This window comes from Halichoeres trimaculatus, unplaced genomic scaffold (assembly GCF_033239565.1).
Source record: "Halichoeres trimaculatus isolate MK-OKI-2021-1 unplaced genomic scaffold, fHalTri1.1 fHalTri1_scaffold_153, whole genome shotgun sequence".
Taxonomy (NCBI): Eukaryota; Metazoa; Chordata; class Actinopteri; order Labriformes; family Labridae; genus Halichoeres; species Halichoeres trimaculatus.
The window spans coordinates 1-22800 of record NW_027437332.1 but is presented as its reverse complement, the minus strand read 5'-3'; the positions used below and the strand labels follow the sequence as shown (position 1 = coordinate 22800).

Below are 22800 nucleotides of genomic sequence, written 5' to 3'. Positions count from 1 at the left end.
GGCGGGGCCACAAATGACCGCCAAAGATGGCCATTTTTCCACTTTTTGAAAATCTTAATAGCTCTCCTGTACAATGTTGGATCAGGACTAAAATTCACACACATGTTCACTGTCACATGCCGATTCTGTTGCTATCATTATTTGCATTAACATTAATGCTCCATAGCGCCACCCAGGGGCTCAAAATTTTTGCCCCCCTGGCTACTTTGAGCTACAGGCCTGAAATTTGGTAGGCATAACAAGCATGCCAAGACCTACAAAAAATTGTATTATGACCATAGTGAATTCCGAACAGGATGTTTGCAATTTGCCCGTCAACATCGGATTTTGACGATTTTTCGCCTCAGACGAAATGGAACAATTCCTTGGTTTTTCATCAGATCCACTCCAAACATGGCTTGTGTAAACTAAACAAACAGACAATGATGCATTCCAAATGTCTTTGTGCTACGTCAATGGGCGTGGCCACAAATGAGGCTCAAAGTTGACCATTTTAATTGTTTAATGAAAACCCAAATGGCTCTCTGGTGCAGAGTTGGATCAGGCCCAAAATGCACACAGAGATTCAGTGTCACAGCCTCAGTGCATTTCTATCACTGCTTGCACATACATTGATGCTCCATAGTGCAACCCTGGGGCTTATATCTGCAGCTTGTCCAGCTACTTTGAGCTACAGGCATGAAAAGTTTTGGGCATAACCCTTATGCCTGGACCTATGGCTTTAAATTTTGGATCATGACCAAAACTCCCACAGAGGTTCATTGTCACAGCTCACTTGTTGGGATTTGGATAACATCCAACGCCGCACTTACTTGGATATCGTGGTCAATACCCCAGACATGTAATTGGGTGGGTGTTGGTCAAGGTGGGTGGTTTGTTTTATTTAATTTCAAGCAATATAACTCTTTATTTATCTATGTATCTATCAATTCATATCTTTAACCTCTTATGTTTAGTATTTCTTTTCTGTTTTTGTGCACTTGCAATTAATAGCCTCTGAGCCTGAAGTGAAAAGAAGACAATAGGTGTAGTAGTCCTGAAATACTGAGATGTCATATTTTACGTAATTTTCTGAATGATTAAATTGTAGGAGTCTTATATCAAACATTTTTTAACTTTTCCTCTTTTCTTTCCAATACTTTGGTGCCTTGACTTCTAGGTTTCTGTAATAGTTGTAGTTTTTTCCCAGTTCAGTGTTGCCATTCTGCTGTTACCTGATTAATTATTCATTATTACATATCAATGTGGCTACAAAATCAGCTTAATAGCATTCCAATTGATGCTGATATGTCTATGCTGCACATTCAAATGTCTTACATGTCATATTCGATGTTTCTTTTGGGATCTGTAGTCAACAAAAACAATTATAGTTACACATCAATGACAACGTGGTAACAAATTTACTGTATTTTTGTTTATTGTTCTTATTTTCATTGAGTAGACTAAGTCAAATGTCTAATGTGCTTATTCATTTACTTGTACTTGTAGATTACACCTGGACTGTGTAGCCTATATTGTATTTATTCAGATTGTATTCATGCATTATAATATGTTACAGTATCAAGTCTCAGTTAAGTATCAAGTCCACAACAAATAATTAATCCTAGATTCTGCTACAAATAAAGACACCATAAATTCATGAATCCTTTACATTTTATTGAAATAGAAAGAATACATGTACAAATACTTGACATCTTCACAACAGTACAATCAATCCATCAAACATTTATATACAGCAGTTTTATTTTCAGTCAAAGCAATGGTGCAGTAACGATGAGATGAGACGACAAGGATGAGATGACAATAGTGCACTTTCATTATGATCTTGAAAACATTGAAGTCACTACTTTTTCAGTGAAGCAAAAATATTCACATTTTGTTACATGTTTGCTCAAAATGACATATAGTGTAACATGATATCTACCTAAAATTTTAGTGCTACATAATATTTTCTTGGCCTTATTTAGTCAAAGCAGTAGCAAAAAACTGACTGTCGAACGGCAGAAAACACACTTCTTTCAAGTAATAACATTTGAAAATGTTTTCACTTAAAGTTATCGAGCTAAAATTTTACATTTATCTTGTGACTTTTTTGTTTTCGTATACATTTATTCTATGACTTTCAGGATAATGGCTGGTCATTCTTCACATAATATATAGTATAAATAATATTCCATAATGAAAATAGAAAAATAAATAAAGGACTTATAATTATGATGTTTACAGCACTAGCTATACACAGTTCTAACTTATGAAACTGCAGCCCCTGTATCTCTTCATCTAAGTTTACTTGCTCTTAGTGTTTTAATATTCTTCTCTGTTTTTTTTTTATTTTGTTTGATGTGGCAACTTACGTAAAATATAAAATACATGTGGTCTCTATCGAACTTTTAATAACACAATACATGTAACAAGGATTTCAACATGGGTGGCCCATCTTAGTTGAAAGACCACTCACCACGACAAGGTGCGGGCCATGAGTGGGAACACAAGACATGACGTACTTGACAAACAGGACAAACTCGGACAGGACAAACATAGGAATACAAAAAAAAACAAATTCCCACACAAATAAACTTTTACATTTTGACAAGAACAATTACAAGGCATGAAATGTAGACGTTCTTTTTTGCTTCCTAACACCACACAAATATTTCAAGTAATACAGAAATCAAAAACTTCTTGTACTTAGATTAAAGGTACACTATGTGACAGACACTGACACATTACACATATTCACAACAAGACATGCATTTCAATTAATTCATTTCTTGATAGATTTATTTATTTTTGTCTTTAGCACTAGAAAATTACAAACATTAAATCTTACAAAAATAGCTTACCACTTCACTGAAATTAGTAAAACAGTGAACCATGAAACAATTAAAATGAAATCCCTAATCAAGTGTAAAACTAAATCTATTCTGCCTCATCACTTTGAAGAGATGTGCTTTTAAAACAACACAAAATACCTTCATGATTGCTAAAATAAGCAGTTGTTTTAATATTGTTGACTGTCTTTGTTCTGATTTTCTTTCAAGTATTGGTATCTGGTATATCTGGTATTTCTTTCTTGACTATTTTCAATAACATTTGGAAGATATATGAGCTTTCTCCAACTTTTAACAAAACAAAACACATAAGAAATATTTCAACACAAGTGGCCCATCTTAGTTGAAAGCCCACTCACCACGACAAGGTGCAGGCCATGAGTGGGGACACAGGACAAGACACACTTAACGAACAGGACAAACTCAGACAGGACAAACATAGAAATACACAAAACACAAAGCTAGACAGATGAAGTTGGAATGTTACCAGAAGAAAAGGAACACACTGGGCGTGCAAATATAGAACTTTTTTGGTAGTTCTTAACACTACCAAAGTAGTTGAAGTAATACAGAAATATAGAACCTTTTATGCTAAGCTAAAAGTATTGACCTACATACACTTACAGACACTTAACATGTTACACACATAAAACAGCACAAGGTGTGCAATTGTTTTTTGACCTTGGCATTACAAAAATGTGAAATACGAAATCGCACATTAAATTATTATAAATATTAAAACTAAGAAAATTACATTGTTACCTGAATCCATAAACAGGTACACATTGTTAGAATTGTAGCAGGTTAAACAAAAAGCCCTCTCCTATTTAAGTTAAGGCACTTTATTTTAATGAAATTCCTTAACACCCACAAATAAGCAGAAGTTAACAGAAGAAGTGACAAATTCATTGTAGTCTCAAAAGTCTAACTATTCTGCCTTATCATTTTTAAGAGTTGTGCTTTTGAAAGAACACAAAATCCCTTCATGATCACTAAAGTAAGTAGGCCACACTACTGACTGTACTTCGTACTGTGTTGTTTTGACATACACATGGTCAATTAATGTGCCTCTCTCTGTGGTGGGTTCTGTCACCAGCTGAACATACTCTCTTTCTGCAAAAAATTTGCACATTGATGATGACTTCAAAATGTCATCATTAAAATCTCCCATGACAACAATTGTGTTACTTAGTGGGTTGAGCTGATCAAGCAACTTGCTGAGATACTCTTTAAATAAAGACATGGGATAAACTGGTGGACGATATATGATAGCGAGCAGAATTTCCAAATCAACATAGTTGCACACTAGGCACTCCAAATTCACATTTGGTACTTTGATTGTGTGAAAGGCCACATTATCTGCACTAAAAATGCCAACACCACCATGCTGTTGGGCTTGCAAAGCTGTCAAAGCTGGGTGATTACTGGTGTAAGACACATGTCGTGGGCAGTTATGAAAACTGTAACCATCAAATGTGATATTTTCTAAAACAGAATCAGTGGATAACCAGGTTTCTGTCACAGCAATACAGTTAGGCTGCAAATGCTGTGTACATGACAGCAAATCAGACAGATGAAGAGACAAGTTTTGCACATTCATCAAAAACACAGAAAATGTGTGTGTATTTGTGTGCATTGTTCTGTCTTCAACCAAAAATCTGGGCATACTATGTATGGCATTTTTGATGTCATCCTTACAATAAATCTTTTTCTCATTAAAATGTTGCACAATGAGGCCTGACAAAGTCTTGACGCGGCTTAAGGCCACATATGCCTGCCCTGCTGAAAATATCCTCTTAAAAGACACAACAGCATTTTCAACAGTAAGACCTTGCACTTTATGGACTGTACAAGCCCAAGCAAGTTTCAGAGGAAATTGCCTGCGCAATCCACCCTTACTGCTGACTCTTTCTTCCTCTGGTTCAATACTTGTTGATCCTACCAAATCTAGACTTACTCTGACAGAATGCTTCCTCCTGTGGGTACCAATGTCAGGATCATCAAATTTAATAAAGACATTTTGAGGAAACTTCTTACCATCAATTAGTGCTATGTGAGTCACAGTCCCACACACACCATTAACCAGACCGTCATTTACATCAACATTTTTACATAACATTACACGGGCACCTTCTCCCAAAAGCAGTGTTTCCTCCAAGCACGTGTTGTTGACTTTGGTGTGATGTCCTTTCATTAACTCAAGCTTCCCTGTCTTTTTACTATTCACATAGTCTTCTGCCTCAATCACAACATATTCTGGACAAGTCCTGAATAACTCTTGAGTATTGTGCTCATTTACTTGTGTATTTGTTGGAAATATGTGCAGAGCTGAGCTGACTTGGCCAGTTTCGCAATGCTTGAGTGTGTGAATATCACTGAGAAGCATCGGGGTGTCTTTAGATCGAGTTCTGATCCTATTTAGCAACTCAGCAAATGTGCTATCCTTCTGTCTAACAACTGTTGTTAACTCGACAACACTAAACAGACTCGACCACAAGCTGACACCTTCATTGTCAGCATACAGTGGCTTCCCTTTTACAGGAGGTAATTGGTAGAAATCACCAACTGCAATAATACTCACGTTACCAAAAGGTGAATAGTCACCACACTGTTTGATCTGTCTCAATCTACCATGAATATAAGCTAACAACCTATGATCTACCATTGAGATCTCATCAATAATTAACAACTGCAAATCCACTAATTTAGCTCGCAAAGAATTAATCTTTTCCTCACCCAAAGGAGTGTACGGTATGCGTACATCCTTTCCAATGCTTAATGTGCTGTGGATAGTTGCTGCATGCAAATTGTATGCAGCAATCCCTGTAGGTGCTGTCAACAAAACACAAGTGTTGTCAGGGTGACGACATGCTGGTGACAACAACCTCATGGCCTCATACTGGATAGCTCGAATCAAATGGCTTTTTCCAGTACCAGCTCCACCAGTTATAAACACGTGCAGGGGATTTGGCTTTCTCCCATTAACCTTGTGTAAACACCACTGTCTAACCTGATAAAAAATGGACAGTTGTTTCTCATTTAGAGACCTAACTAAAGCCAAACCGTCAACCCTACTCAAAATATTATTCCTCTTTTCTAAATGAGAGACTTCCCTAGCACTAACTGCCAAATCCGGAATGCTGTCCACATGTTCATCTACACTCTGCTCTTGGTTTTGAACTTCCTGCACACACTCTAAGCGCTCCAGTTCCTGTTCTGGGCACAGATTACACCAGGCATCTTCTAATATAACATCGTTATCAATGGAATTTTTGATTTCATCTAAATTTGCTGCTGTAACCTCAAACCTGCTTCTATTACAATCTACGACTGACTTCACTAAATGCCTGGTGCCATCCCTAAATGTCACCTGACCATTTTCATAAAACTCCTGAAATGTAACAAAGTTATGTGGTTTTAGCTGAACATCCTCATGATACGGAAGAAACAACTGCAAACTGCTGTGATAGAAAAGTTCAGGATTTTTTGTCTCAGAAAATCGTGCATAACGTATAACTGCTGGTTGTGTACGTGTTCGTTTCATGACAAAGCCACAGTCATTCTTTAGTTTGATTCTACTTTTGGATTTTTCATTTTTGCTTAATACACGGTATTCTGAGGCAAAAGATGCCAAACACATGTCGCTAAACTCCCTGTCTTCTGGCCTGTTCTTGTATCGATCAACAACACTAGTCATCCACATGTCTTCTGATGTAAGATCCTGTGATGATGCCTTTTGTTTTAACACATTCAAAGGCAAACTCATCCTAACAACATTGTCCCCAGTTGGGACAAACACGACCTTTCTGGAGCACTCCTTCAAATGCATGTTAGGAACTAATCTATAAACAGCTTCCTGTGCACAAACATCTCTGTTGTGGAGGTAAACACTGCCAAGTTTTTTCAAAGCTTCTTGTGCACTCAGATTTTTTTCCTTTGAAGCCTCTTTTTGTGCATTACCTAACAACAACCCTATCTCTCTTTCTGATTTTGATATATAAGAAATAATGTACACTATGCAAGCGTACGCGTCAACAACATACTGTATGTCCATGTTGGCATTCCAGCATTTCAGCAGCGGCTTACTATATTGATTTATCCAAACTTCATTGATTTGTCTCTTCAGGACAATATGTGTTTTACGTGCAAAGAGTTTGTATGCCTGTTCAAAACCATTCTGATCTGTTCCTACGCTGTGAAGCAACTGATCTATACTACTGAATTTACTGCTTTTCTCTTCATCTGCAAGGAGTAACTTTACTGACCTCAAAAGGGCTGACGCCTGCTCCCTAATCTTTTTCTGTGCTTCTTTTTTAGCCTGACAATCACAAGGAAGTGGGGCGGAGTTTTCAGTGTTCCCTGTCTGACACTGACAACTATCTTTTGGATCTTCTTCAGTTTTGCGACATATAAAAGTCTTTCCTGATGCTGGCCTAGGAAAATTGAAACGGCAATTTGTATTTTTTTTTTTACATGTTTTGGAGTGTCTTTTAGAATGTTGCTGCACAGATGAAACTACTTCATACAAATCATTAATTTGGGGTGGTAATTCGCATGCGACATATTTATCTATGAAGTCAACCACCTCTTCATCTGTGTTTTTGTCAATAACTGGAGCATTTTCTATCCAAAATAAACTATGAATGTGTGGAGAGCCACGTTGCTGGAACTCAACGCGATGAAAGTAGTCTTTAATTTTACCTATTGGCTCAGCTGGGGACATTAATACTTCCCTGAGAAAACAATGCCAGCGAAAATCAAACATTCTAGCAGCTGTCACAGGATTACTGCGCAATAGGTCACACCTATCTGCCCATTCTAACTCTTCAGCTGTCTGTGTCCTACCTTCCTGTTTCAAAATACTATTAAGTAGATTTTTCCATCGCATATCAGCGGAGGAAAAAGAACAAAACCATGTTGGAATACCGAGTTGATGAACACAAGCTAGTAGATCTTTCTGGATTCCCTGCCAAAAAGCTGGAGTACCTCTGATAGGTTTGAGAAAACGATAGCCGTCGTCAAAATCCAGGAGCTTCTTTAAAGATCCTTCATCGTGTAACAAATCATTTACTTTGAATGTTGTATGGCCTCCTTTCCCTTTCCTCATAGCTATAGAAACACTTGACACTACCTGTTCTAGCTCAGACATGTATTGAGCATAAAAAATGTATTCCACATTTTTACCGAATCTACCATCAGCATTTAAGATTCTGTTGTTGAAATATCTAGACAAAGATAACTTATACTGTCTACTCTCGTGATAAGTATTATTACCCTCTGGAAATAATGTTGGGAAAGATTTAGCTTCATTACTGGGATCACATAGTAATCTGACAGGGTTATTTCCTTCCGCGGGGGCTACGTTCAAGGTGTGATCAAAGTAGTGGTCTAAGGCTTCCTGACCAATATCTACTGGCATTAAACAAGTATCTTGAAACATACAGTGTTGCTGTCTATCATGCAATAACTCGTCCTCAACAATTTCTGGAGACACCTCACAGCTGTCTTTATTTGCATCAGTATTGTCATCTATTACATCTTCCTCTCTACAAAAGTCATTTAACCAGTCTTCATTGAATTGTATATCTGCATAATGCACGTTCACTTGTTTTAGGTATTGTAAAGCTTGACGTATACGCATTGGATCTACGAACTGATACTCATAATGACCTTTGTAAGTGAGTTTACGCTTTAACTTGACTCTTATCAATGACCCTTCCATATTGGAACGGGGCAGCAAATTGTCTGTTTGCGCTATATTTGAAGGAACACAAGTCACAGGTCCATGAACTCCATTTTGACCACCTTTGGGGAGGGCTAACATTTTCATAAATGGAATATTTACAGCAATCAAATGCTGTTCAAGGGTATTCAGACATGCTAATTCTTGTGGTATGGGATTAAGTCCCAAGCTGTTGAACACACTTTCAGCTGGAAATTCTCCTTTGTTAATCTTATAGTGGCAGGTGTAGCAAATCCACATCTGCCCTCTTGGTGAATCCAGCAAACTACATGGTATGGCACATTCTTGAGTACACTTGTGTACAAAATCATCAGTCAAGCATGTCTGTGCTACTAAAGCTGATGCTTTATTTTTCTTATAATCATCTTTTTTACAATGTAAAACCTGGTGTTCAAACAACAACCTATGACACACAGAACAAACGAAATCAGGACCATCTTTTACTTTTTCTAAAAATTGTTCAATAACAAAATCTAACTGATGTGACTTTTCTTTTAGCTTTTGCCTCCTCAACCTGTTACCTGCAGTGACATTCTTCCTATGCTCTGCATTAAAACGAAATTTCATAATACTAAGGGATTTTATTTTTTCTCTATGTGAAGGATTTGTTTGATACTCATGTAAACTTCTTTCTTTCATTTTTTTTCTATGCAAAGGATTTGTCTGATTCACATGTTTACTTCTTTCTTTCATTTTTTCTCTATGCAAAGGATTCGTCTGATACTCATGTACACTTTTTTGCCTCATTTTATCTCTAAACAAATCATTTAAATGGTAATTCAACGTTATTCTTTCTTTACACATTTCTTTTACTTTCATTTGAAACTCCAAGTCTGTGTGATATTTCAATTTCCTCCTTACCTTATTTTTCTCTTGTTTTCTCTCCCTATGTATCTGATTTATCTTGTAGTTAGATTTTTCAAGTAACCTCTTTTTTCTTTTCAAATATGAAGATGGTGTACTTTGCTGCTGTTGTGATACGCCAACTTCTACAGGCTCACCTTCATAACTTGCACTTATTGTGAAATCTGCTAAACAAGATTCATTGTTTCCCTTGTTCTGCTGTCTAATCTGATATCCATTAGAACTGGCCCTGCTGTACTCACAATACTCATAACATCTTTGTGATTTGGGCTGCTGAACACAAACAACTGTCTCATAATGGTTTCCATTGCAGTTTTCTAAATAAATACTGTTATTTGACAGCTGAGTATTCCTGGAACTATATTGAAGCCAGCGATCTTGACAGTACGTAAATATGTTTACTCCTAAACAATCTGCTGCTGCTTGAATTTCTAATTCTGTAGCCCAGCTCCCAAGATATTTTATTCTTGATTTAGTAAGGTATTCTGTCACAGATGAATACTGACTCCTCAAAAAACTGGTATACTCGACCTCATTACTTTCTAGCTGCTTTACAACTGCAAGTCTAACTTTTCTGTGATAATCTTGTGTACCACTGACTGCTTGACTAATTGCTCGAAAGAAACAATTACCATCAGCTGCTATCTTCTCATTTTTACACGGAGTCCCTAATGAACCTATATTCATAAATTCAGATGCTACATGAAGTTTCTCAGAGGAGATCTTTAACTTTCTGCACAAAGCCTGTGACACTTCATCACTAAGAGGACTAAACAGTAGCTCTTCACTAGAGACATCACTAACAAACTCGATATCTGAATCAATATCATTTACATCCCTACTTCTGAATTTCTTAGACACAAAAGTTCCAGTTGACCTCTTGCGCTTGCTAAGTCTTCCCCTGCTGCTACCACTGATCCCTGCTAAATGGCTGGAGCTTTCCCTAAAACTGCTTCCAAATACTGTGCTTCTGCTTTCTACAGTTTCTGAAAGTTGTGGGCACACATTACTACAAATAATGGGACATGACACACTGACACAAACACCCGCAATCTCAAATAGCTTTTCATGTCGAGTCATTGTTCTTGTAAGTCTATGTATGTGATGGCAAAGTTCATCAAGACAGCTGAAATATAAAACAACACTCTTCCCCATAGAATCTACAAGACCATCCTGACTGCGTGCATGAGAATCAACAAGTGCATACTGCCCATGTTGATGAATGATAGCACAGCTGTTAGCACACACTGTCAAAAGACATGTGTTATAATTACAAAACATCTCTCCCAATCCATCTTTCAAAGTGTGCTGCACCCTGGTTGCAACTAACTGAGTGTCATTATCATTTACATTTCCACTTACAACGTCACCATAGAAAAAGTCAAACGTCTTACCAAAAACAACATGCTGTCGGGGCAGTTCTGTAGCAAGGAGATACTGATTTCTAGTGTCACTGATCAAGTTCTTCTCTCTTAAAGAGGAATACAACTTGTCCCCTGACACGAGGACCTCATCAAGGGTGTGTGACTGCCATGAAAACACACTCTGAATTGTGTGTTTAGCTAAACTAAGCAGGCTTATGGCCATGCACTGTTTCCCGGCATTTTTAAAACGAGCATCTCCCTGATGGAATGCTCCCTGCACAGATCCTACCCGATGTACAGGCGTGACAGAGCTGCTTCTCTGAACTTCAGCTGCAACTTGGATTTGTACCTCACTGTAAGCAGCCTCAACAATAGTGTCTGAAACCTCAACTTTGCTGTCTTCAACCTGAACATTGCTAACTTCAGCCTGAATTACACTGTCCATAACCTCAACATCAACATTGCTGTCCTTAACCTCACTGACACTATCTACAATGTCTGTGGAGTTCTGGACACCGACCTCGCCATCCAGCTCATGCAGATTCATGCCAACAACAGCATAACACTGTCCTTTCAACGACTTTTGTAGACCTCTGATGTGAAGCATCAGGTCATTCAGGCATGTGGTAAACACAGCCACAGATCTGCCACAGCTGGAAGCAAAGCCAGATTTATCTCGTCTGCCGCAGTCAACAACCACTAAATAGTTGTTGTGTTGAATGATGACAGTACAGGAACCGTCAATGCTAAACAGACACATGCCACTATTGTTGAGAAGGTCCTGAATCCTGTTATACAACAGATCCTCTCCACTACATGTAGCAGCAATGTACTCTGCACGGTCAAGCTCGAGTCTCCACTTCCTGCTAAAAACCCTGTGCTTCTCAACAAGCTGAAAAAACTTGTCTTTTTCTGCCAGACTGTGGCTTTCCTTAGCAATAAAGCTGTACAGCTCACTGCCCTCTGACCTGACCTGATCTAAGTCTCTGCTACTCCATGTACACACAGGTGAAATCTTGTGTTTGATAGCAGCCACAACACTACAACATATAGCTGCATTAACATCAAGCCGCTCATCAGTCAAAGCTCTCAGAACATTGCCAGAAACTACAGCTGTTGGCAACTGCTCAGTACAAACACACGAAACAGGAGAGCCATCACTCTGACCTTTGCTGGATCTTTGTGTGCGTTGCTTGTCACTACCCTCCACCTCAGGGGTCTGGACATGGCTGGTAGGTGGAGACAGTGGGGATGCAGGGCACGCAGGAGATGCAGGGGACACAGGGGACCCAGGGGACCCAGGGGACGCAGGGGATGATGAAGTCACTGGGGACCTGTGGGATGCTGGCACCTGAAAAAAAAACAAAACAAATGAATGAGTCATGAGACAACAAATATGTATAGGACAATAAGAGTATTTCGTTCTCTTTCTTGTGTTTTTTTTGGTTCAATGTTAGCATTTTAATCAATATTGAAATTGTAAAATTATCACAGCTAGCGTGTCCCTGACAATAGACAAACACTGACAACTGCTTAACTATAAAACAGCTGCTCCAGTTGAACTCGATAAAAGATACTTTTTGTGCTGACAAAGGTAACTTAACCAACCTCCTCCTCCACCGTCTCTTGCATGACAGTGGTAGGTGTGTCCCTGGACGTCACACTCACCACACACGGCACTGCGTCCGCCTAAAAATAGAAAATAAAGGCACACATGAATGGGGTGTTCCTCACCTGTTAAGCTACTATGTATGACTGTATTGATAAATTTAAACCTTTCCAAATAAGATTAAACAAACCTTTCCAAATAAGATTAAACATTGTTTAAGAAAATAATCAAACAAAACTCACCTGCCGGACGAACCGACTCCTCTTGGACACAGCAGCCTTCTTCCGTTCCACAACGGCCTTCTAATGAAAACAGAAAAGAGGTAATGTTACAATAATGCTTTCACACTATCAAAGAAGTTGTTGCTGTTTAGAAACATGTCATAAGAGAGAAAGACAAGATTATGAATATTACCTGCTTGCCGTTGGGAACGGCTGTGGACCCAGTAGGACTGGGCAGATGAGATGGAACAAGCTTTTCCATCTCATCCAACAGGGCAGCGCTAAACCAGACTGGCGTTAGCGGGATGGTACACTCCTTCACAACCTGTGAAATTACAGTGTAAACACAGTTGTTGAATTTAACAGCTCTAAAAAAAAATCCCACTTTATTCATACAGTTAATTAATCAAAACAAAACAAACATTTTTTAGAACAGAATATAGAATAGAATAATCTTTTATTGAATTGGGGAATTGGGGAATTTTTTTTTTGCTGTCTTAAAACACATTTCCTTTGTATGCAAAGACTACATGCTTGCATTCGGCACAGCACTTTCCTGCCAATCAATTAAGAATATAAAGTAAGATACAAACCTGCTTTCCAACCATCCATTTCTTGGGAACCACACCAGAGGACTGAGCCAGCTCCCCTGATGCCTTCCTCTATGATAAAAGGAAGCACAATTTATGTTTAGTAACCATTCAACTTCTTTTCTGAAATTATAAACATTTACAAATCTTTCACAACAATCGGCTGCAAATTACCTTTCTGCCCCGTTGAACAGTTGTCCACTGTGTGAAGGGGTTGACTGGAGGACGAGGAGGAACAAGTTCACCCCTCACCACAAGTCTAGGTTTCACATGTGGAACAGATGGCTTGGGAAGTGCCTGAACCTGCACTTGGGTGATCTCTGGTACTGGCTTCAGTGTCTAAATTGTGGCATAAAAAATGAATCTTGTTATTAATAGGCAGAGAAAAGATATGAAATTAAAAGTTACTGAAAACGTATTAATGAAATTAATTGGAATTATAAAAAGCATTGCCTAAAAAATAATCACATTCAATCTGACAAACCATAAACTTTTTCTACACAGAGATAACTTACATCATAAGCAGCCTGCCACAGCAGCCGTGCAAGGATAGGCATCCCTGCAGAGTCAGAGAGGTGAATCTGTTGAAAATAGAACATAAAATTATTAACAACACCTTCAATGCAAAAGATGAACTGTTTTTTGTCTAAATCAAAAGGTCTACTTACACCATCTCTGGCCCACAAGTCAGTCTGTGACAAAGGAAAGTGTTCCACTGCTGGAAAGTACCTCACACCTGAAAAAGTACAAAAAAATATATATATAATTATATATATATATGAAACACCACATGCAATTCTTCTTTCATTTAAAAAACAGGCTAAACAATTAGGCAAATTCTGTTTGACACAATGCATACCCATTCTAGCAGCCACTCTGTGGTACTGTTGTCTAAGTGCCTCTTGCTTCGCCAGGTTGGAACTGATGCGAGGAGGGAAGTCAAGCACTGCGACCTGAAAAATAAGCCACAATATTTATACAATTTTTAATAAACTAGTAAAGCTTTCAAAATTTCATTCTAAAACAACTAAATATGCCATTCAAATTGCAAACAATAATGTGTCAAAACTTACATTGGACCAACGATCCATAGCTGCACACAGAAGCATGGCGAAGTCTGCACTGGCGCTGTCAATGGTCTGGGAGTGGGTCAGGTTGTTGCTGGGTGCCAGGAGGACCACTGCTGCAGGACTTCGAGGAACCACAGCATGGATCAGCTCGATCCTCTCCTCGTGAGCAGCAGCCCCTGGTGTTGACATGATGCCAAAGGAAAACAGTCCCTTTGGCATCTCCACGAAACCATCAACGATGGCTCGCAGGTGGGAGTCACCAACTAGAAGAACAAACTGGAACAGCAGAACAACAAAGTATGAGCTTAATTACTGCTCAATTAACTTACAGCGACATATATAAGAAAATTACATTGTATAATAATCTTACCTCCTTGTCAGGACACTCAGGTGGAATGACCAATTTGTGACTCTTCCTAGTCAACGCAGAAATTGGCCATTGCCGAACCCGGTGGCGAAAACCAGTGCCCGAACCTATCAGAGACAAATCAAATTTCCCCAACTCAGTCACAAAAGTGATGACAAATGTAAAGGCAACATCTGTAAGATATACCAACAGTGATAAGTTCAACAAAAACAAAGAAATATAATTTTCAACATACGTGCTTCATCTTCTTCTCGTGCACGACGCCACAAGGGGGTGATGTCAAGTGGCTGTCGTTCTGCGAGTCTACGAGCTGCTGCCTGGGAACGACGGAAGGATTTCGTTCTAGGCATCTGTGACAAATGAAGAAAAGAACAAACATAATAGATCAGTAACAGCAGCCGTGTCGCCAGACAGATTTCACGGGGGTACATGCCACAATATTTATCTACAGTGCCCCAATCAAAAATTTCACCATTAAAAAAAAATGACTTCAGAGTTTTAAGTCTACTAGCACAGCGCACATACTACTTTGTCTGGTCATTCATTGCTACTGTATTCACTCCACATAAACAATGCGCACATGGCTAATTAATAGGCTAATTTCTCCACGTGTAGCAACTTCAGCTGATAATACGTCTGTGTCAACTCAAAGCTGAGAGAGCGAGAGAGCGAGAGAAAGGGAGCCAGAGAGAGAGAGGGGCAGGTGATATAAATCACTACGTGAGGTAGGTAATGTTAGCCAACAACACATTGTTAAATATGCTATTTTGATTTTGATCTGACTCTAACTATAAATCCTAGATGGATATCAGAAAGTTTTTTGGCCGCAGCAGGCACAAAGCAACAAGGAATGACAGAAGTGAAGTCCTAGCTAGCTAAGCAACATAAGTTTGTCTTAACTTAATGCTAACATTATTCCATGTATCAAGAAAACCATATCAATTTGTAGGAAGAGCTGTGGGGGGAATTTCCAGTGAATTTCATCAGCATTAAATGTAATGTTGGTTATGGTCTGCTGGTTGTGCTCAGGATCTCTGCATCAATGATGATTTTGAGTACCCTTGTGTTACTTGACTGATTTAGCCTATGGATGGTGCTGTGGTTCTGAAATGGTCTATCTTCAGGAAGAATTTTTTTTTTTCCTAAGATGAAGTCATGAGCAAAATTTGTCAACCATTCAAGTTTATTTCACAGGAAAATATCACAGTAAGCTTGTCTGGTTAATCACTTTGACTTTGACTAAAATAATCTTGTTTCGTCACCAAAAAAATTGATACAGCTAAAGCATCTGGTTTTGTTGCAAGAAAAAAAAAAAAATCTGTATTCGTCACCACAAACATGGCTAAAAATACCAAGTTTTGTTGCCTCAAGTAGATTATTTTAAATATATTTCCATGTCCGTCTAGACAAATTAGAACAACACAGTGCTGGAACAGGTGAGGGAAAGATGTAGGCTGATAAGCAAGGGCGCAAGTGAGTTGACTATCAGCTAATGATGTCCCACATGTTTTGTTTCTTTCTCTTTTTTTTTTTTATTTTGCCTCTGAGTCATTTGATTTTGAACATTCATGGCAGAAATACAAAACCTCCCAAAACAGGAAAAAACAAAAATCAATTTTAACAAAAAACCGCTCAGTTTCTTACAGAATGCATTTTGGTCATGAAACTTTTTTGTCACAAGGAAAGGTGGGATTACTTTGTAAACAGAGTATCGTTTGAACTGCTTATGACCCCATATGAAAACTGAATACCATAAAAAATGCATTTAGGAGGCTTTCAGCTATGTACATATTTGTACAGCAATAAACACTAATATTTTCATGTTGCTTCAGACTAAGTGGAGCAGAGTGCAAAGGATGGAACGTGATGGGCCTCGAAGAGAGATGACACAGAGAGTACACACTGAAAGTGAGACCTGGTTGACAGCGAAGTTAGCTAGTGTGTACTACCCCACTTGCAGATTTGATAAATGTTGGATGTAAAGGTTGTCTGAGGTTCTCAGTTAATCATAATAAATAAGTGCCGAATACGTTTATTTTTTCTTGCACAGTATGCACACCCCCGTGAATTATTTGTGCCTCAGGTGTGCCCCAGTACAATATCCAATCTAGTGACGCCCCTGAGTAACAGTATTTACAATATCAATTTTGAGCATCTGTATTATTAAATTGATCTATGAATACAAACAGAATAATAACATCAACGTAACTAACCTTGCAAACGCACTCAATCCAGATGTCGAAAATGTCACAGGGTGGGACTTTCTGCTGAAGGCAGCTGGAATAGGAGAGAAATGGAGAATTTTACAATTCACATTGTGATATAGCCAACATTACTCAGCACAGAGTTTAGAATTTTTATTAACAGTCATAATAAATAAAAGTGAATTCCACAACTTCCATTTACTGCCTGATTTAACTACTGTGCCCTTCTTCATTTTTTACATTCTTTGCCCACATAATGTAAAGACTGGTATTTGTGAGAAAGAAAACAAAATAAATAAACAATTCCATCAAAATAACTGCCTCATTAAATGTGAAAGTAAATGAAGTCAATGTCAAAAAATGCAAGCATACAATCTGTTAACATGCATGTGTTTTGTTTAATGTTACACACAAATACATATGAAAGACTTTACAAAAACCACAATTTAGAGCAGGAAGAGACTGCTGTAGCTGATGATTGTCTGTGTTATAGATAGAGGAAGGGCTCACAGTAGCACACACTGACAATTCAAGACATCAACCCTTCAACAACCCCTTTCTTATTGCCGTCATCAGAGCTCACAGTAAAATAATTCTGCCCACAGATACAAGAATAACACAGTGCCACATCAGATCCTCTGTCTTGCCTGCTCCCCACAAGCACACCATTCCCACAAGTCTCTGGCTGTAAGTCTTCACTTTGCATTGTGAAAGCTTATGATTAGAGTACCTTACACACTACAAATTCAGTTGTTCAACAACAAAAATTGCACATTAAGCACGGGCACCCCGACCCAAAACAGGGAAATGAAACAGTTTACACATTTTCAATTTATTGTTCCATCCAGCATAACCAAATATATAGAAGGCCTATGGTTACTTCTCTCAAAGCCTTTGTGTCTTGAAAACAGAACTGTCTTGTCCATAGACATGCAAAGTGGTCAGGGGTGCCTCTGTGTTTTAAGTACTCCCTTTTAAGATGATAAGTACAGGCTATAATAGGCTATCCAGATAGATCGTTCCATGGCTATAGGCAGGGGACAGCTGCTGCATTGTCCTCGCAGGTGAGAATTGTCAGGAATGTGTGAATGTGAGCTATTGCCTTTCAGGATTATGACAACAGATTAGAGTTTGCAGACACTATTCTGTAAGTTTGGATCAAGTGCTTATTAAGCTTCATGAACTTATTTTTTCCAATTCAAAATGCCACCAGCAAAGACTGCTGTTCTATACACTGTGCAAGATATACTTAATGCCATTATGAATCGACACTGTGACTTTGGAATTAAGTCATACAACAATTCAAGTGATTAAGTAACAGATGTATAAGGCCTTGAAGCTCAAAAACAAAGTCTACTGCCCACTGACTGTGCACGTCCATGTGGACACTGAGCTACTCTTTACTAAGCATTCCATCCCTGTGAACAACATCACTGGCTAAAAAGGCCATTTGTCAATCTTAATACAGATTTACTACTACAAACTTACTAAAGCACACATTATAAAAACCCTTCCGTTCCTCATTTAAAGGCAAAAATTACTTAAAGCAACAATCCCACAACACTGAAATGAAAAGGTCTAGAGGGTTAGAGCATTTCTACCCTAAAGCCATTCAAAATAGCAGCGCTCTCTTACACGTCCAACAATTAAACAAACTGTTATTCTCAGTATTACCATAAACTCTTAAAACCTCCACTGCTTTGTATTGAAACATCTCAACCAGCTTTATAACAAAAACACACGATCTACCTTCCAAAACAGTTATATAACAACACACAAATGAAAACGCCCCAGACCTCTGTTGTAAACTTAATTTCCTGAACAAAAGAGCCATGCTGGATCACTGTTTACAAAAAACCACCTGGCTCCACCACACATAGAAAACTCATGTGACTCACATACAGACAATGCAATTCCTCTGCAAATCATCATTGGCTTTAAACCCACTTACTCAAACCAACAGTTATACAGTTTGTACAGTTGTACTTGAAAACAAAGTGCTTTTACTTACTGTGTCCACAGAGTCAGTCAATGCCGAAATGCGAGATGTAAAAATAACAAAATAAAAAAAGGAAAAAAATTTTAAGAACAGAATAAAAAGCTGAAGAGTAAAGGGAGAAAGATAAGGTGTAAAATCACTAGATTGCTCAGATTGGGACGCAAGTTTGCCGAAGCCAACAAGCTAGCTCTGAGGGTACCAGTTGAATGGTACTCGCCCCCAGAATAGCCATGCTTTTATCACTTTTCCAGCCTATTCATACACCCCTGGACAAACCGACCAATCACAGCACAGTATAAACATGATGTCAGCTCTACCACTGATCACTTACGCCCTCTGATAGGGACAACTATAAACATTTATCACCATTTGAATAACCCTGTAAAAACCACACCTCATTTCATGCATTAGGTTAAGGTAACCCCCAGAAAAACAAAAGTATATATATATATATTTTTAAAAATACTTTATCCATGCCTTGCCATTCAACAGAAAATGTTTTTATAGGGCTGACCTTCAGTCCACAAACCCACTCAACAAGTGAACTCTTTTTCAAACTTATGTCTCTGCTTTTGTGGACAACATTTTTTTCAGATTCACAGCTTATCTAGTATGTACAAATTTTTAATTAAAAATATATATTAATTAAATGTCAATGTCAGCATGTTATGTCTGTGCTGTAATTCTACAACACTGGGTGAATGTAGCAGCAAAAACAGACAGTTAAATCAGCACAATGGACTTTACCCACGTTTATGCATGCTTCACTATGCTGATAAAGATTACATGTCTTTCAGAACTATAGTAATAAATAAAAATTAATGTGTTTTCTATTACATTGTTTAGACTTTAAACTATAATTAAATCTATTATTTCTCATTGCACTATTTCACAGTGATCAGTCTCATAAGTTCAACACATTTAAAAGTGAAAATTATCTCTATTTAGTAAGCATGTTTGTTTTATATTGAAGTCATTAATTGAATTTGTTTTTCATTTATTTATACTTTCTGCCTTTCTCCAAACATCAGCTTGATGCATTGATGCTTTTGGAGTCAACTCTGATGACTGCAATAACACAGGAATGTATAAAATTGCGACTGAACATGCCCGACCTAACGCTGTTTCAAAGATTACATTTCTTGTGAGTTTTCAGGTGTTTGGACAACTTGATGTTGAGGCATATTTTCATCTCCCGAAATGTCAGCATGTCATACTGTGAGCCCTCAGCAGTCTGTTTCTGCTCCAAATCACATTTTTTTAAGTGTGATGAATATAATTGAAAACTAAACAGATTCATGTTAACACACTGAATGCTCTTTTTTTACCATTTACTTTATTTACTTTCACATTTACTCAGCCAGTTTTTTCCTTAATTTCTTTAGTTTTTTACTTTCTGTACTACACAACACAGGCCTATGCTACCAAAAAGTGCTTCCATCAGTTTCTCAGAGGACAGCTGCTGCATTTCCAGAGACAGATAAAGTGGTCAGGCGTGTCTGGATCAAGTACTCCCTTTTCAGGTGATAAGTACAGGGTACAATAGGCTATCTAAATAGATCGTTCCATGTCTATAGGGAAAAACAGGTTCGGTCAGTTTCTCAGGAGACAGCTTCTGCATTGTGCTGCTGCCTGTGTAGGTGTGAACTATTGCCTTTTAGGATAATGAGTACAGATTACAGTTTGCAGACGCTATTCTGCCTGTCCAGCTACTTTGAGCTACGGCCATTAAAGTTTTGGGCTTAACCCTCGTGCCGAGACCTATGGCTTTTGGCTGAGCCACATTTCGCTGCTCATGCAACAGCTGGGACATGCTTCACTTGGCAGGCATTGGAGCAGGCATTGGGCAAGCACATGTGGCGGCTGCGACACACCCCAACTGGCACACACAGGGCGAGGGCCCGTTCATCGCTGCTTGCAGCTTTAATTATTATTATTCTTTCTCTGTGCCCCTTTAACCCCAAATTGCGCGCCTTTCGCTTGGCGAAAACGCGAACGCGCGTGTACCCAAAATTCTGAATGTGCGAAAATCGCGTGATTCCAGTGCTTGCACAAAAATGAACGCTCCATAGCGCCCCCTAGGGGCTTAAAACTGCAGCCCCTGGGCCGACATTGAGCTACAGCCCTGAAATTTTGCACGCATAACAAGCATGCCCAGCCAAACAAAAAAGTCTCTTACGACTTTCGTGAATTCGGAACACGAACTTCGCTAATTGCACATAAACATCGAAATTTAGCGGTTTTGGGGAAACGTATTTGAACGAACTTGTCCTAGGGTTTTTGACGTATCAACTCCAAACTTGGCATGTGTATACAATCCACAGTGAACATTAAAAGTTATTAAAAGATTGTTTCTATCTTATTGGGCGTGGCTACGACACAGGCTCAAAGTTCGGCATTTTCTCAACTTTTTCCGATATTCAAGAAAACGGACACACATGCTCAGGGTGGCGTCCCGGACACAGCCATGTAATTATTTTCTGCAGAAAGTACAGCGCCCCCTAATGGCAAAGGCCTGAAATTGGCCAAAAATGCGTTCATAGGGTACGTATTTGAACCAACTAGTCCCAGGTTTTTTATCAGATCAACTCCAAACTTGGCCTGTGTGAACAACACATATTAAAGACAAAAAGTTATTAAAAGTTTGTTATAATTTTTTTGGGCGGGGCCACAAATGACTGTCAAAGTTGACCATTTTTGCACTTTTTTTATATCTTAGTAGCTCTCCTGTACAATGTTGGATCCGGACCAAAATTCACACACAAGTTCACTGTCACAGCCTGATTCCATTTCTATCATTACTTGCGTTAACATCAGTGCTCCATAGCGCCACCCAGGGGCTCAACATTTTTGCCTCCCCGGCTACTTTGAGCTACAGGTCTGAAATTTGGCAGGCATAACAAGCATGCCAAGACCTACAAAAAATTGTATTATGACCCTAGTCCATTCCGAACAGGAAGTTCGCAATTTGCCCGTCAACATCGGATTTTGACGATTTTTAGCCTCAGACGAAATGGAACAATTCCTTGGTTTTTCATCAGATCCACTCCAAACTTAGCTTGTGTAATCTACACACACTGACAATGATACCTTCCAAACGGATTTTTGCTATGTCAATGGGCGTGGCCACAAATGAGCGTCAAATTTGACCCTTTTGGCTGCTTCATTAAAATCTTCATTTCTCTCTTGTGCAGTGTTGGATCAGGGCCAAAATGCACACAGAGGTTCAGTGTCACAGCCTCAGTGCATTTCTATCACTGGCTGCACTAACATTTAAGCTACATAGCGCCGACCGGGGGCTCATAACTGCAGCCTGTCCAGCTACTTTGGGCTACGGGCATCAAAAGTTTTGCCTTAGCCCTTGTGCCTAGACCTATGGCTTTTGGTTCAGCCACATTTCGCTGCTCATGCGACGGCTGGGACATGCTCCACTTGGCAAGCCTTGAACGAGCACATGCGGCGGCTTGCACACGCTCCGACTGGCGCACACAGGGCGAGGGCCCGTTCATCGCTGCTTGCAGCTTTAATTATTAGGGCCCGAGCCCCGGGAACCGGGGGCGAAAGCCCTATTGAAACCCTTGCGATTATTATTAGGGCCTGAGCCCTGGGAACCAGGGGCGTAAGCCCTATTGAAATCCTTGCGATTATTATTTATGTTTCTTTCTGCCGCATTAACCACAAATTGCGCGCTGACGCTTGGCGAAAACGCGAACAGACGTGTACCCAAAAATTACATGCCCCAAAAAATTTATGAATCTGCAACTTGCACAAAAATCAACGCTCCATAGCGCCCCCTAGTGGCTTAAAACTGCAGCCCCTAGGCCGACATTGAGCTACAGCCCTGAAATTTTGCACACAGCACAAGCATGCCCACACGTACAAAAAAGTCTCTTATGACTTGCGTGATTTCTGAACACGACCTTCGCTATTTGCACCTA

At 39.0% G+C, this 22800-nt stretch overlaps 3 protein-coding genes across 3 annotated transcripts; all 3 read right to left on the bottom strand.

The window, feature by feature from the left end:
• Window positions 1-3759: 3759 nt before the first annotated feature.
• LOC141787083 (uncharacterized) lies at window positions 3760-9267 on the bottom strand. Its single transcript, XM_074665341.1, has one exon. The coding sequence runs from the start codon at window positions 9265-9267 to the stop codon at window positions 3760-3762; it is 5508 nt and encodes a 1835-aa protein (XP_074521442.1).
• Window positions 9268-9493: 226 nt separating this feature from the next.
• On the bottom strand, window positions 9494-13779 carry LOC141787082 (uncharacterized). The gene is made up of 8 exons (XM_074665340.1): window positions 13738-13779; window positions 13397-13561; window positions 13226-13294; window positions 12826-12957; window positions 12654-12713; window positions 12411-12491; window positions 9681-12153; window positions 9494-9543 (listed from the first exon to the last, which is right to left on the bottom strand). Exons 1-8 carry the CDS (start codon window positions 13777-13779, stop codon window positions 9494-9496), a joined length of 3072 nt encoding a protein of 1023 aa, XP_074521441.1.
• A 10-nt stretch (window positions 13780-13789) lies between these two features.
• LOC141787081 (uncharacterized) lies at window positions 13790-16936 on the bottom strand (the record flags this gene model as incomplete). The annotated part of the gene is made up of 6 exons (XM_074665339.1): window positions 13790-13803; window positions 14082-14175; window positions 14296-14568; window positions 14663-14766; window positions 14895-15009; window positions 16873-16936. Coding segments are annotated over 6 exons (664 nt in total), but the record flags the coding sequence as incomplete, so codon positions are not given.
• Window positions 16937-22800: the final 5864 nt, after the last annotated feature.